Source organism: Salarias fasciatus, chromosome 10 (genome assembly GCF_902148845.1).
Source record: "Salarias fasciatus chromosome 10, fSalaFa1.1, whole genome shotgun sequence".
Lineage (NCBI taxonomy): Eukaryota > Metazoa > Chordata > Actinopteri > Blenniiformes > Blenniidae > Salarias > Salarias fasciatus.
The window spans coordinates 27,990,276-28,007,190 of NC_043754.1; the positions used below are offsets into that span (position 1 = coordinate 27,990,276).

General features: G+C 49.0%; 1 protein-coding gene across 2 annotated transcripts in view; it reads right to left on the reverse strand.

The window, feature by feature from the left end:
* Positions 1–3,320: 3,320 nt before the first annotated feature.
* ska2 (spindle and kinetochore associated complex subunit 2) overlaps positions 3,321–16,915 on the reverse strand; it is a 28,299-nt gene continuing 14,704 nt past the window's right edge. The window contains exons 4-6 of one of the 2 annotated variants that reach the window (XM_030101206.1): positions 9,340–9,414; positions 3,539–3,578; positions 3,321–3,462 (exon numbers count right to left, since the gene is read on the reverse strand). In XM_030101206.1, coding sequence (XP_029957066.1) covers positions 3,455–3,462; positions 3,539–3,578; positions 9,340–9,414 — 123 coding nt within the window. In that variant the 3' untranslated portion in view covers positions 3,321–3,454. The remainder of the gene's footprint in view (positions 3,463–3,538; positions 3,579–9,339; positions 9,415–16,915) is intronic. The other variant, XM_030101207.1, reaches the window with a different exon arrangement.

The window sequence follows — 16,915 nt, forward strand, 5'->3', positions numbered from 1 at the left end:
TTTATCTGCGCCTTTATTACAGGTTATTTAGAGAAAATTAACCACATACATTGTCAGTACATTATCATTAAGTATTAAAGTTTATTTAGTCTTTTTTTTTTCCTGTTTCTGACTCGCGGGGCGCCGCCGGAGCGATTAGTTACTTTTTCACTTCTGTCTGCAGACCTTCTCCTCCCTCCAGACAGTCTGCTCTGTCTTTCCACAAGTTTTTCACTCTTTCGGTGTCTTTAAGTGGAACCATCAGGCTGGAGCTCCGTCTACTTTCACTTTTATCGTAATGTTTTGTTTGCTGTGGTGTTCTGGTGCATGCACACACCGCCACGAGCTGCGCGCTACGCGGTCTAAAAATCTGGCTGCTGCTTGGACGTCCGCGGGACCCTAGCGGACAGGAATTCATGACGATTTTTACGTCACGCGGACCAACGCGGACATTCATACAGACGGACATCCGGGCATTTGGCCAACATCCGGGTCTGTCGCCCATAGCAACCAGTGCAAAGGGGAAAGCCGTCGTCTCCGCTCGCTTAGACACAGTAAAGACGTACAATACGGACGAAGTTCTAAGATGGTTAAAAGTTGTTGTGTGGTCGGCTGCACCAACAATAAAAGAAAAAATCCTACTCTATCATTTTATACGATACCGAGTGAGTGTACGGAACCCGAAACGCACCGACTGTGGCTGCAAGCTGCAAACCCTGTCCTCCTCTTCCTCCTCTTCCTCCTGCACTGTCTCCTCCTCTAACCTGGGCTGTATGGAGACGGTGACCGAGCGTCCTCTTTTTCCCGGACATGTCCACTTTTTCCGTCCTGTCCGGGGCATCCGGCGGGTTTTATAAATTCGGGAAAATGTCCGGTGTTCACTGTTTTTTATAGCACAATTACACGTGAATGTAAACTGACGGCGCTTTGCTCACAACACTATGATACTCCTTAGTTGCAGGAGGTAATGAAACACACAGACGGAGCGGAGCAGACGGCTGTTCACACAGTGCCGCTTCACAGATGAATTGCTAAAAAAATCCCACATACCGTCATACTCGTCAGCAGGGAGTCTGAAGAGGCACTTTAACACCCACAATGTCCAGTTTGTCCTATATCGGGCCAAACTGTCCCCAGAAAGCTGGTCGTAGTGTGTGTAGGCCATCTATAGCCGACAAGACCTTCCACGCACTGAACAAATGTAAAATGACACTACAATAACACCTAAAACCACAACGCACAAGGCACAGTGAACTGCGGGAGGCTGTAGTTTTCCCCCTTGAGGACGGTTGCTATGGGCGGTCACATGATCGATGACGCGGCTCCGTCTGCAAGAATGTGAAGCATGGACGGGCACCGCATGCAGGAACCGTGCTGCACCGCTTTGTGCGCCGCTGCACCGATCCGCGCGTTGCACGCCGTACTGCTCCGCATGCCGCACGCCGCGCTCCGCTAAATATAGTCCGGGTCCGTATTGGATGGCGTCTGGGTCCGGATCCGGACCGCGGTCCGCCAGTTAGTGATCCCTGCACTACAGGATTTGTAATCGGAAATATTAAACATGTTCATTATCTACGATCTCCCCTTCCAACGCCTCCCGAGAGGTTCCGACTGGAAAAAAATCCCTCTGAACACACCGCACACTACACGAAGATCGGACCCGAACTCATTTGCATACTCCCGACAATCGGACCCTGTCGGCTTCGATCGGGAGGAGAAGATCGGGGCAAAATTCGGCCTGATCATCCTGTAGTGTGTGGAGGCCTTAAGTCTTAACTTTTATTTGGCTTACACATGTTATCAGGGTTAAGTTAGATTATCAAAATAAAATACAATATAATTAATATGGAAACAGCAATACTGTGATGATTAAAAGATAACAATGACAATAATAGTCATAATAGCAAATATAAAATTTAAATACAATAAAAATATTACTTATACTAATGTGATAATAGATAGAACAGTACAATATCACAACAATGCTGATCAGAGTCATACAACCATACTATCAACAGCAATCAAGTACAATATACATCCTTAAACTAATTCTCTCAAAAATCTCTGTAGAGTTTATGACTTCATTTCATTCTGTTTGTCTGTGTGTCCTCCATGTATGATGTTTATAATAAACTCGATCAGAAGTTGAAAACTGATCGATTTACGGTCACTTCTATGTGGCACAGCAGCTTGAATGGGGCGTCTACGTATATGACGTCTGCTCACCTCCAGCAGACTCACGTGACAACAATGCTGGTTTTCGTCGGTTGTTCACAGCGGCGGCGCACCTGACAAATTTACTGGTAATTTTTTTTTTTTTTTTCAGTTGCTTGGAACCGAGTTGATCGGGATTCGGGGCCGAATAAAGGTGAATTGAGCCGTGCAGGGCGAACTGTACGGTTCGGTTTTAAACCGTAAACCGTTGCACCCCTATAGAGCATCCGCCTCACAACCGGGAAGTGGGTTCACATCCCGGCCGGCTCATACCAAAGACCTTAAAAATGGTACCTACTGCCTTCTAGCCAGGTGCTCGGCATATATAGAACAGGGTAGGGGGTCAAACACACACAGAGCTACCAGCGGTCTAAACCCCCACTGTAGCTTTCACTACTCACAGGAGCTGTGTGGCCTGGGGGTAAGAAACGGAGATAGGCGCCCCTAACGCACTCATGCATAGGGAGACTTTGATTTTATAATGTTATACCAGGTGCTTCAAGTAAAGTGTTACCAAAATAATATATTCATATAGTTAATTCGCCATATCAAGCTCTTCGATTCGCTGCAACAACAGAGAGAATGCAAGTTACTGTATGGACAGAGAGGTCAAAAGACACTGTAGAAAAGGAAAAAAAAATGCGTTACTGTACATCAGAGGTAGGCTACAATACCTGTATGTCAGTGCTTTACTGTAATGTATGGGGGGCCGTCCATTCAGAGGGGTGTGCGTCCACTCACGGGCCCCGGGGAGGGGGGCGGGGGGATGTTCCATTTAGGTCAAAATGTCCTTCAGCCTATTTTATGAGTCTGAGGCTCTGTGGAGAACCTCAAACATTCTGGACAGTATTTGATATTGTTCTGGATTGTGGCAACAACAATAAACATGCATTTACATAAAGCAGCATATTGGTCCACTTCCATGCTGATGAGTGGATTAAGAACTCGAAATTTTCCTGTTTAATGTACATTTAGAGTAGATAAAAAAATGTTTAATCAATTTGCGATTAATTGAGAGCTAACTATAAGACAATCAAGCAAATATTTGCAATTAAATTAATTAATGTGGTATAAGGCAGCCATTTCAAATAATTTTAAAAAAGCAACATTGGAGATTAAACATATCTTTATTGTTTTGAACACTTTGATTTCATTGTGCTTATATGGAACTTGGTCAGCTCTCATTTCTGACCCTGACATAGAGAAATCCAAATTTTCCTCCATTTTTCATGTCATGTCCTTTTATTGAAGCTCTGGCAGTTCAGGTGTCTGAGGGAGAAACAATAATACAACATTAAAAACTAAATATTCCTCATGACAGTCTACAGATAAAGACACCACTTACCAAAAGTTTCCCAATTCTTTGTGGAAGACATCCGCATTACCTGAAATGTTTTTTTTAATAAAGCACATATGTCATAAAAAAAAGTCAAAAAAAGAAGAAAACAAAGAAATACAAGTTCTGAAAATAAGGGAAAGAAGACAATCATCGGCAAGTATGCTGTTTGCATTTGGAGGATAAATTAGGCCTTAACGCTGGTGTCCGGAGTTTCCGTTCGTTTCCAGTGTATGTACCATTGTTCTACTGGGGGACTTCAACGCCCACGTGGGCAGCGACAGTGAGACCTGGAAGGGGGTGATTGGATCGCACGGCCTCCCCGATCTGAACCCGAGTGGTGTTCTGTTATTGGACTTCTGTGCTAGTCACAGTTTGTCCATAACGAACACCATGTTCGAGCACAGGGGGGTCCATAAGTGCACTTGGCACCAGGACACCCTAGGTCGGAGGTCGATGATCGACTTTGTTGTCGTGTCATCTGACCTCCGGCCGCGTGTTTTGGACACTCGGGTGAAGAGAGGGGCAGAGCTGTCGACCGATCACCACCTGGTGGTGAGTTGGATTCGCTGGCGGAGGAGGAAACCGGACAGACTTGGCAGACCCAAACGTGTTGTGAGGGTCTGCTGGGAATAGGGATGTGCCAATTTACGATATAATCGCGATTTACGATATTGGACAGCTGAGATTATCATATCACGTCATTTACAAGATATCGTCTGTTTCATCTGGAGACAAGCCCATTACCGAAACAGCTATTGATCTTACCCAAGGTGTCAAAGCCTCTGCAGCAAAATGTACTGCAAACCACCACAAAAGTCCCACATCCATAGAAAACCCCTAAAGTAAGTAATTTTATGCCAGGATGATAAAACGAGGCATTAAAGCGTTCGGCCCGACAGACACTGTACCGCCCCCCTCAGCACACCTCCCGACACAAAACGCAACAGAACCAGAGATCCGTGTGCTCCATCCCAACGTACTGGGCCTCGCGTGAAACTAGAAAAACCTGCTGTTTAAGATGACACCAGGCAGAATCTTCTCTGAGCCGACCGCCTCCCGTCAGCGGCAAAACAAACCCAAAACCCATCTTTACATTTCACAGCCAGCGCCTCAGATTGCACGTTTCTCTCACACTTCTTCGCCAAATCTCAAAGCTATTCACACCAAACACAATATGTTTTATTTCCTTACCGTTTTGTGGTCATTTTCCATCTATCCACGCTCTCCTCTGACCAAAATTAACTTCGTAATCCTCTGCAGTAGTGACAGCGCGTCATGCGCCTGAATGTTATTGTCGCCATTTTGTGGGCTTGTCGTTAATCTTGGGAGTTTAAATAAAGTTTGTTGACACTCGTTCGCGTCTGGTGAGCGTTCATACGATATGATACACGTGACTGAGGCATCATCCAGGTGGGAGACATCTTTTAGCATAACCGCACGAGCGCCGCCGCCATCTTGGTTCTAAACGACGCAGCAGTGCGCACAGCAGAGCGAGACACACGCGACACACACAATCAGTGATTGTTTCTGTGATATTTGGCAATTTTTTATTCTGAAACGTGCACATTTATCTTCATTGTGCGTTTCTACAGCTTATTGCACATTGTTTTTGTTTTTTTCTTCATGTGTTTACATGTTGCAAAGGGGATTTTTTTTTTGTTTTTCCTGTCATATAATTGGCTATTTTTGTATTTATTTTATTATAAATATATTTCAGTTGGAAACTAAATGCTATGGCTCAGTCATTTATTAAAAAAGTATTTTGTACTGTGCACAACACTGTGCAAAATTATAAGTTTCTGCACAAAAACTGCAGAAATGTATGATATAGTGGCTAAATATCAGAGCCAAAGGCTGAATTGCATACAGATTCCTGTAGTGGAAATTAAAAGTATTTTAAAGTCAGATTCCTTTCAAATAAGTTATAAACCTACTTATTATAGCTTGGCATAGGTTGGTCTCCAAATGGCCAAATGAAGGGTTCTCCTGGTTCTATCCAAAGTAAACACTATAAAATCTGTGTGCTTTATGCTGATCTCATAAAAACCTGGTCCAGTTGTAGTACAGGAGCTGCTGAATGCAGTCAGTGGCAGCTTTATGGCTATTTCATTGTTATCATGGTGTTTTTCAGTATGGAATCTGGAAAAAAAAATAGGTGAGAGTAAAGTTTCATTTTTTCCCTCTACTTTATCAAAATGTGCTCAGGCATGCTAAAATGCACAGTGTTGTTGACAGATATTGATGGATTTCACAATGTTTTGGGGCATTTTCAATAGAATTAAAAGCAATGCGCCAAATATCGTGATAATATCGTGAATCGTGATATTTTGGGCCACCAATATCGTGATATCAAATTTTCATATCGGCACATGCCTAGCTGGGAACGTCTGGCGGAACCCTCTGTCAGCATGGCTTTCAACTCCCACCTCCGGGAGAGCTTCTCTCATGTCCCGAGGGAGGCTGGGGACATTGAGTCCGAGTGGACCATGTTCTCCACCTCCATTGTCGAAGCAGCTGCTCGGAGCTGTGGTCGTAAGGTCTCCGGTGCCTGTTGTGGCGGCAACCCCCGAACCCGGTGGTGGACACCGGAAGTAAGGGCTGCCGTCAAGCTGAAGAAGGAGTCCTATCGAGCCTTGCTGGCTCATGGGACTCCCGAAGCAGCTGACGGGTACCGGCAGGCCAAGCGAACTGCAGCCCGAGCAGTTGTGGAGGCAAAAACTCGGGTCTGGGAGGAGTTCGGGGAGGCCATGGAGGAGGACTATCGGTCGGCCTCGAAGAAATTCTGGCAAACCGTCCGGCGCCTCAGGAAGGGAAAGCAGGTCTCCGCCAACACTGTTTACAGTGGAGGTGGAGCTGCTGACCTCAACTGGGGATATTGTTGGACGGTGGAAGGAATACTTTGAGGACCTCCTCAATCCCGTCACCACGTCTTCCGTGGAGGAAGCAGAGGCTGAGGTCTCAGAGGTGGACTCGTCCATCACCCAAGCTGAAGTCACTGAGGTGGTTGGCAAGCTCCTCGGTGGCAAGGCACCGGGGGCGGACGAGATTCGGCCTGAGTACCTTAAGTCTCTGGATGTGCAGGGACTGTCTTGGTTGACACGTCTCTGCAACATCGCGTGGCTGTCGGGGACGGTGCCTCTGGATTGGCAGACCGGGGTGGTGGTCCCCCTGTTTAAAAAGGGGGACCGGAGGGTGTGCTCCAACTATAGGGGGATCACACTCCTCAGCCTCCCCGGGAAAGTCTATTCCAGGGTACTGGAGAGGAGGATCTGACCGATAGTCGAACCTCGGATCCAGGAGGAATAATGCGGTTTTCGTCCTGGTCGTGGAACAGTGGACCAGCTCTATACCCTCCATAGGGTGCTCGAGGGTTCGTGGGAGTTTGCCCAACCAGTCCACATGTGTTTTGTGGATTTGGAGAAGGCATTCGACCGTGTCCCTCGTGGTGTCTTGTGGGGGGTGCTCCGGGAATACGGAGTCCGGGGCCCCTTGTTAAGGGCCGTCCGGTCTTTGTATGACCGGAGTAGGAGTCTGGTCTGCATTGCCGGCAGTAAGTCGGACCTGTTCCCGGTGCATGTTGGACTCCGGCAGGGCTGCCCTTTGTCACCGGTTCTGTTCATAATCTTCATGGACAGAATTTCTAGGTGCAGCCAGGGGCCGGAGGGGGTCCGGTTCGGGAACCACAGGATTTCATCTCTGCTTTTTGCAGATGATGTTGTCCTGTTGGCTTCATCGAACCCGGACCTACAGCATGCACTGGGGCGGTTCGCAGCCGAGTGTGAAGCGGCAGGGATGAGGATCAGCACCTCCAAATCCGAGGCCATGGTCCTCGACCGGAGGAAGGTGGCTTGTCCCCTCCAGGTTGGTGGAGAGACCCTAGCCCAAGTGGAGGAGTTCAAGTATCTTGGGGTCTTGTTCACGAGTGAGGGACGGATGGAGCGTGAGATTGACAGGCGGATCGGTGCAGCGGCTGCAGTGATGCAGTCGTTGTATCGGTCCGTCGTGGTGAAGAAGGAGCTGAGCCGAAAGGCGAAGCTCTCGATTTACCGGTCAATCTACGTTCCCACCCTCACCTATGGTCATGAGCTTTGGGTCATGACCGAAAGGACAAGATCCCGGATACAAGCGGCCGAAATGAGCTTCCTCCGTAGGGTGGCTGGGCGCTCCCTTAGAGATAGGGTGAGGAGCTCAGTCACCAGGGAGGAGCTCGGAGTAGAGCCGCTACTCCTCCACATCGAGAGGAACCAGCTGAGGTGGCTCGGACATCTGTTTAGGATGCCTCCTGGACGCCTCCCTAGGGAGGTGTTCCGGGCATGTCCCACTGGGAGGAGACCCCGGGGAAGACCCAGGACACGCTGGAGAGACTATGTCTCTCGGCTGGCCTGGGAACGCCTTGGGATCCCTCCCAGAGGAGCTGGAGGAAGTGTCTGGGGACAGGGAAGTCTGGGCATCCCTGCTGAGACTGCTGCCCCCGCGACCCGGCCCCGGATAAGCAGTAGAAAATGGATGGATGGATGGATGGATGTATCATTTTTTAACAGAGCTTAAATGTGTCAGTCTGGTTCAATACTTTACTATAATATTAGCATAAAGCAATATAAAAATTTATTTATGAGCCCCGCCTTCATCTCATAGACCCCCATGTTATCCGAAAAAGCGCCGGTCAGCGTCAGCCAATAGATTTCGAGCTTCCGCCTTGTCCTGCTGTCAATCAAAGTGTGGAGCAGCCAGAGAGCACGGCCGCTCGCCCAGCAGAGGAGAGTTAGCTCTGCAGCAGATATATCCACTGTCTGCTGAACATCCACCGTAAACAGCTGAACATGGAGGATGCTGTAGGACTCGGAGGCTCTCATTTTCACCCCACAGATAATGCGAGTGCACAATCAAAGGGGCGTGGCTTGGTCGCTCATGAAAGCAGAGGGAGGGCGGAGCCTCCAGACGTTGGATTAAAAAACCTCTCTCTTTCAAAACTCCGGGCACGAGCTTTAAGTGCTCATGATATCATTCAGACACTTCAGCCCCCTTAAAAAAGACCCAAGCGAAGCCCCACTGAAGCCCCCTTTAAAAAAAACAAACAAACTCAAACGTTTACGATGCCAGAGGACAAGAAGGAAACACATTTAAAACATTTGGCCTTCTGCCAGACAAACGCAGGAACAACTTTTCTGCCTGGCTTCTGAAAATAACGCGAGAATGATGTCTTAAAATTATATAGTTCCTGTTATATTTTAATATGATTCATGTTGTATATACAGATCTTGATTGTTTTTAGCTTCCTATTATCAGTCCTTATTACGATATGCACTACTTGTTCTTTATTGCACCCTCCTGTTCGTTCCATGATCCTCTTGCACCTGTAAATTTCTCCACTGTGGGATTAATAAAGCCTTCTATTCTGCTCTAAAAACCTGGATTGTACATTTTATCTATATAAAACGGGGTTCTCAAACTTTCTGGATCCAGGGACCATTTAAAAAGGGGAACATTTTCCAAGTGGTCATAATCCTCATTTCAAACACAATGTGCCATTTGTAAACCTAAAAGCAATATGATATATCTTTGACTGTTCAAACCAACATATTTAACATCTATGTGGTTAATATGTGTTGCTTTTGTCTTACATTAAACATTCACCCTCAACCTGCTCTCTCCACTTTCATTGGGATAACTATAAATAAGATATATATATATATATACACACACACACACACACATATACATATATATATATATATATATATATATATATATATATATATATATATATATATATATGGTTGGAGGAGTGAGACAGTTGGATGTCTTACCTCTGCTTTCATTTGACCGGAAGCTGAATTCAGTATTGCTGCAGACTCCTGTTCTGATTTGGTCAGTGGTTCAATCTGAAGCAAGACAGGGAGACAAGGAGACAGTAAATCCTAACACCATTCCTGTTGAACGCCATAATGTTTCTAGTGGCATCTCAGGGATGACAGCAGCACTGTTTGGTCCAGACCAGAGTTTGTTTCAGTAGAGTCTGGGCAAGCCCAAATGAAACAAAGAAGTGAACTCCCTTCCACTTGAAAACGTGGGTCTTGGTTCACTTGCAAGTGAACCGGGGTCGGCTCTACGCTGGGGCGAGAGGGGCCAGCGCCTCCTTAAACAAACATCCTGCCTCCTGTACGACTCCGCTCTCTCAATGACCATCAAGTGCGCCAGGGGACTGCGCTTGTGGAAATCCACCACAAACTCTTTGGTCTTTCTTGAGTTGATTTGAGGTAGTTCTGCTGGCACCACTAGTGCACTGTGGTGGTCCTGGTTCAGTTCTTTGTACTCATGATCATCACCATCTGAAAAGAGACTAATAATTGCAGAAAACTTCCGCACTGTCGAGGATGAAGAGAAATGGAGTCCCTGTGCTGCAGACCACCATGTCAGACTCACAAACTACGGTCTGTTGGGGACACATTAATGGAAATATTAATGTGAAGGACCCAGGCCTTTTCAGCAGGCCACAGGCCCTTCAAGACATGACCCAGAGTCATGTTGTCTGCGAATACTGTCCCCCTTCACAGAGGAGACATGACCCCTGCTGTGGTGGAGACGCAGCAGATTTTGAAGTTCTCTAGAACAAAGGAGAGAAACTTCTTCCCCCAGCAGGAGGCCAGCACCATGATGGGCCACAGAGCCTCAAAATGGATGCCCATCTCCTCCACCATGTGCTCAGAACAAAGAAACCCTCCTGTAATGGCCGCTCATCTCTCCTCACAGCGCAAGAAAACCAGATAAGGGTGCAATACCACCGTCCCACCTCACGAGGGCGCTCGTGAGGCTCCTCCCCAGAGCAGAGGAGGGAGGACCCAGATCACCGTCTGATTGGCCAAGCAGACTCCGGGGGCGGGAGCTCCGCCCGCCAGTCAAACAGACGTCACCAGACGTCATCTTTAGTTCAACTTAAGTTTCTGTCTAGGTAGGACGTGCGCAGCGCGTCTCTCCCACGGACTAAACCCGGTACCGAACTGACCCGCTGGTCGGGACTTTTTAGTTTCGGGACCAACTCCCCTCCTTCACCGGTGAACCCCTTTTCCAGCGGAGCAGAACAGCAGGGACTCCCTGTAACAATTCACCTATTATTTCCAAGGCGATCTTGCCACTACGCTTAAAGAGGTCACGGGCGGAAAACACCAACCAGCAGGGGTGATTAACAAGCAGAAGAGAAACTTAAGATCTGTAACACATCTCATCCTTGTAACATAAACCATTTATTCTAGAAAACCCCTCCCAACAGAAAACAAGCAACCCAGTGCTCGGGCGCTCCTCCTCATAAATTAAACAGAAAACGCCGCACAACACGGGAAGTCCAGAAATGAACACGGAGGGCTCACCAAGTCCTATCTTTTATTACCCAATGTTCCCCAAAGTCCAAGGCGCACGTCCCTGCACGGGGACCGACTGAGTGGCCGGCGGCCGTTAGTTACTCACGCCGGTACAATCCTCAGTCCGCTGGTCTCCAAAGCTCCTTCTCACCAGTCCGGTAGCTCCGTGGTGGAAAAACAGTTTGATCCAGTAGATCCCAAATAAACACCAAGTTATATTCCACTCTGGCGCTGATCCACCCTGGCAAATGCTCCACGTGTACATCCCTGCGTCGTGCACTATAGCATCTGGCTTGCCTAGCTTTAGCCACGCCCACGTGTCTCCTGACCTCCTCCTGAGCTGTGTGTGTGTGTGCAGGGTCCGGTGTGTGGTTGTGTGTGGTGCTGGTGCCCTCCCCACAAGTCTCTCCAGAGGCCCCTTCAGCTCCCTGCCCAGAGCCAGCATGGCTGGAGTTGCACCGGTGGACTCATGCACCGCCGTGTTGAGGGCCAACCGGAGCTCCGGCAGCCTTTTGTCCCAGTCCTGGTGGTGGTCCCTGACGAAGGAGGCCATCACGGTCTTCAGGGTGTGGTCGACCCCCCCCCGTCATGTTGGTCTGGGGGTGGTAGGCTGTTGCGAGTTTCTGGGACACCCCCCCAGGACTCACACAGCCGTGCCATATGGTGACTCGATAACTGGGGACCACGATCCGACACAAGGTACTTAGGGACTCCCCAGCAGGTGAAGATCTCATCCTTGAGAATCTTACAGACCTTCGGAGTCTTGGCATCCCTTATGGCGAATAACTCCACCCACCGGCTGTAATGGTCCACCACCACCATCGGGATGGAGTTCCAGTCCCTGCTGGGGGGAAACGGGCCCAAGAAGTCCACTCCAATCACCTCCCCGGGAGTTTTGACGTCGGGTGACTGGAAGAGACCTGCAGGCTTCTCAGTGAGGGCCTTGTCCTGCTGACAGGTAGTGCAGGTGCGGACGTGCCCCCAGACGTCTTTGCGGACCGTCGGCCACCAGGCCACCTGGAGAACCTTCAGCAGGGTCTTCATCTGGCCCAGATGCCCACCAAAAGGTCTGTGGTGGTAGTAGGCCAAGAACTGTGGCACCAACGTGGCAGGCACAACCAGCTGGCAGGTGACTCCCCCATGTTTAGTCGGAACCCCCCGGAACCACACCCCTTGCTGGAGCTTGTAATGAACACGTCCCAGATTGACCTGGGGTGTGGAGAGCCCGAGTTTTTGGCAGGTCGGGTCAGTTGCCTGCGCGTCCACAACCTCCTGGAAGGAGCTCGGCAGGTCCCCCCAGTATGTTTCAGGAACAGTAGGAGCCACAGCCTGGGGAACCCCAGGACCAGTGTCAGCCACGCAAAAGTTCACATTATCTGCAGAGCTCCTTGACTCTCCAGCCTGGGGAATCTCCTTACAGCAGATGGGTGGGGCGGAGGAAGTCACTGGTGGAATGGTGACTGCAGCATCAGTAGGAGACCGGTGTCCGGAGGTCGTGGGAACAGCAGAAGGAACAGTGGACTCCCTAATGAGAGGGCTTCTGGCTTCATGCTGTTTCAGCTCTTCCTGCCATTGCTCATCTCTCCGCCTCAAACATGCTGCAACCACCTGTTCCATCCTCTGCAGCTCCGCATCCACATATTCCTTGAGCTCCTCCCGCAGGCGGGCCATAGCTGCACTCAGACCCTCTTCTCTGCTGAGGGTGCTGTCCACCGCCTCTCTGAGCCGGGTCTCCAGGCGGTCCACCGCCTCTCTGAGCCGGGTCTCCAGGCGGTCCACCGCCTCTCTGAGCCGGGTCTCCAGGCGGTCCACTGCCTGCTGCAGCCCCTCTGTAGTGTGGCCCTCCATGCTTTAGGAACACCCCTGGAAAGTGCGACCAGGCATCAGCACATGAATTATGTCTATTTGTGAAAAGACCAGAGTGAACTGCACCTACTCTCGCACGCAAATGTGCATGTGTGATGCACGCGCCCGCGTGAGAGCTGTGCATAGACGCGTGTAAAGCGTGCGCAAAAGGAGAAAAAAAAAACACCCATTAACAAAAACGCTGTGCACAGAGCTGCATACTGGAATCTGGCACACAAAATGTGTGTCTAAATATGCCGCGAATACCATCTAAGCCCTGTATAAGCCCCGTAGATGCGCTGATAGATGTAATTAATCCACGCGATCCCCGTACGGGCCACCACTCTGTAACAATTCACCTATTATTTCCAAGGCGATCTTGCCACTACGCTTAAAGAGGTCACGGGCGGAAAACACCAACCAGCAGAGGTGACTAACAAGCAGAAGAGAAACTTAAGATCTGCAACATAAAGCAGCATTTATTCTAACAAAACCCCCTCCCAACAGAAAACAAGCAACCTGCCGCTCGGGCGCTCCTCGTTATATATCAAACACAAAACGCCGCACAACACGGGAAGTCCATAACAAACTCAAAGTCTCCACAAAGTCCCGTCTTTTATTGCCCAAAGTTTCCCAAAGTTCGAGGCCGCACCTCTTTTCGTGGGGACCGACTGAGTGGCCCGCGGCTGGTAATTACTCACGCCCCGGCAAGACCTCAGTCCGCTGGTCTCCACAGCTCCTCCTCTCCAGCCCGGTAGCTCCGTGGAAAAGATGACGGTTTAATCCAGTAGATCCCAAAACACCAAGTTATATATTCCACAGTGGCGCCGATCCTCCCTGGTAAACGCTCCACAGCCTCGCTCCTCCGGCAGGTGAGACCAACAGGACAGAGGGGAGTGACGTCACACGCCGTCCTTCAACCTTAATAAAACATTTTAATATCTTTTGTGATGATACATTGACTGACAGCTAGTTGAATGATCCCTCTGTCATGGCCTGAGGGCCGTGACAGAGGTATACCGTGACAGGTATTGCTTTCACTTGGACTGAGCAGCTGTGAGGAGGGTGGTAGGAACCCTGCTCACTAGTAAACTCCAAATGTGAGGACTGCTTTACGGCATGCATCACATCATGATAGAACATTGTTTAGCCACCATTAGATTCATTACCTCGTCGCTATCCGTCCTTCACACAGCCTCTGGAAACAAATGTAGGCAAGTTCAGTCCGACAGCACGCCACGCGCTAGTCCTCATGGGAACTGTAGTATTCCTTCAGGCAAAACACTACCGCTTTTGTCCACTGCCGCCGCCAAAATCAACGAAAACTGAAAGTTCCTTAGTGTCGCTTTAAGTAAGCATCATGCATCTTGTTCTCCACTTGCTCTCCGACTTCTTTGTAAACAGGCTGAGCAGCCAGGGGGAGAATTGCTCCTCCTCCCCTCCCCCCACACACAGCAGAGCAGGGGGAAGGGCCACAAAGTCTGGGGAAGGAAGTTTGGAAAAGTAAAGTAAGAAAGATGGCGATGCTACCGCGCAAGAAAATCAGCACCGTTTGGCAGTATTTTGACGTAGCAGATGACAAGGTCGCCTGTCGGTAAATGGACTACACTTATACCCCTTTCCCACTGGCCAAAAAACCCGTTTAAACCCGCTAAGTCGTGGCAGTGGGAAAAGGTTTGACCCGGGATTTCGACCCGGGTCGTTCACCCTGCAATCGACCCGGTAAATTCCCGAGTCAGCTTTCTACCGGCTTTTAGTGGGAGGAACTTACATGATGACGTCGACGCAGCGCGGCTAAGTTAGCGCGCTAGTTGTTGTTTCTGGACACAGCGTGAGATTTCCTTCGTCCAGACGACCCAGAAATGGCAAGATAGCGAGACCAGAGAGCTTCCTCTGATCCGTGGGGAGGAGGAGATTTGTCTACAGGTAACAGGGACTGTTTTCCGCTGCATTGTTTACTTTCGTTTTGCTCCGTCGCGCTGATGATGTCATCAACGTGGGACACCATCAGTGCGGGAAAACGCAGCGATGCGGCTCGCCAGCAGGAGGTGAGACGCGGGTCAGCAGGCGGTGGGAAAGGCGTCTAAAAAGGCGACAGCGGGTCGCAGACACGGGACGACCCGCTAGTTGCAGTGGGAAAGGGGTATTACATAGCGCCTTTCACCCCTGCAGGAGTCCCAATGCGCTTTACACTGTGTTATCTCATTCACACACACATTCACACACCAGTGGTGGCGGCCACCATACAAGGTGCTCAGTCCATGCACTGGGGGCAATTTAGGGTTTAGTGTCTTGCCCAAGGATACTTCGACATGTAGACCACTCTAGCGGAGCGATGCGCCATCAATGCTGTCCTTTCAGATCGAACCACGAAACTGACAGACACCAGGATGCTGGAGCTGACTGACGAAAAATGGCACACAATCGAGTCTATGCTCCCTATTAAGTTTTAATAATTTCTATCCATTTAATTATAAGCATCTCAACTCAGTAGGGGACCCCAGCAAGTGGTGGTGGACTTCAAGAAAACAATGGCATTATCGCTGGAGAGAAGAACGAGTCCAAAGAACCAAGAGAGCTGGTTGTGTGGCGCTGCTTGCCTCTGCCCTTGATCCCCGCCATAAGCACCTCAGCTTCCTCCCAATAGAGATGTGACAAACAGTAAGAGAAAAGTTTGCTGATCAGGATCATAGCTTCCAGCTCCCAGCCCATGTTCAGGAGGAAGATGAGGAGGCTGCTGCTTCTGCTGATGAAGACCGTGACGGGCCACACGAAGACAGCAACACATTTTCCACTTCCTGGGCTGAATCCACTCAACCTAAACCAAAATGGAAGACAAGTTCCTATCTGGACTTTTTTGGGATGGCTATGGAGAACATACAGAAGATCACGACGAGCTGGAGCGGTACTGGCTGGAGGCCTGTGATCCTTCCCAAAGCTGTCTCAACTTGCACGTCGCTACCTGCGCGTGCCTGCAACATCTGTGCCAGCGGAGAGAGTCTTTTCAGCTGCTGGACTTATAGTTACCAGACTGAGGTCTCGCCTGACACTAGAACATGTTATGTTGATTGCACTGAACAAAAATTCCTCCTTTCACTTATGCAGCGAATTGTTGAATTGTTAATGTAGCTCAGTGTTCCTCAAAGTGTGTGGCGTGCCCCGCTGGGGGGGCGTGTACGCATCCCAGGGGTGGCGCGAGTCACGGGGGGAAAGGACGGGGGGGACGCACTGGACGCGGAAGCGCGGCGCACAGAGTTTCTGATGGCCTCCCATGTTAACCTATCTGACTGCCCGCACACAACGCGCAGGGGCGCGCCGCGGCTCGCGCCCTGCAGCGCGCCCTCTCGCTCCGCTGCGTTCTATTTTTCACGCAAGCGCCGAGAGCGCCATATGTCAAGCTGGATCAAGCAGATCGGACCAGACAGGAAGTCAGAAACAGAAAAGGCAAGAGAATCCGGTCAATTTTCAAAATAAAATAAATTAAATGACGATTAGTTACGGTGTTGCTCGTCTGTCTATAAACTCATTGATATTGTTCTTGCAAAGTGAATACACATTTTATTACTGTTTTCTAGTTGTGAAAATGCACAGTAAAAGGAATATTCAGGATTTTGATATGTCAATAAAGTTAAACGTGGCCTATTTTGTCACAATTTTGTTGGGGTGGGGGGAATGAAATTTTTTCTTCCTCCAAAGGGGGAATGACAGAAAAAGTTTGAGAACCACTGATGTAGCCCTACCCGGCCTAGTAGTGTTTTTGATAGTGATTTATTTATTTATATGTTCTATTATGTGGAATATGTGCAATGTTCATAATGCAGTTCATAAAAAAGTGTCACCTGCATTTCAGAGCATTTTTTTTTTTTTTTTTTTTTTTTAACTTATTGATGGTGGATTATTACCTCTGCTAGGAGGTTATGGAATCATGTCAGTTTGTTGGTTTGTTGGCAACATTACGGAAAAAGTAATGGACGAATTGCAATGAAACTTTGTAGAGGTGGGTCCTGGGCTAACTTAGAATCCATTAAATTAATAACTAATTAATAACTTAAATCCATTAAACAGCAGCTCAGTTGGTAGAGCAGGTCGTCTTATAACCGGAAGGTTGGCGGTTCGATCCCTGCTCCCGCAGGCGTAAAACTGGCGTTGTGTCCTTGGGCAAGACACTTCACCCACCTTGCCT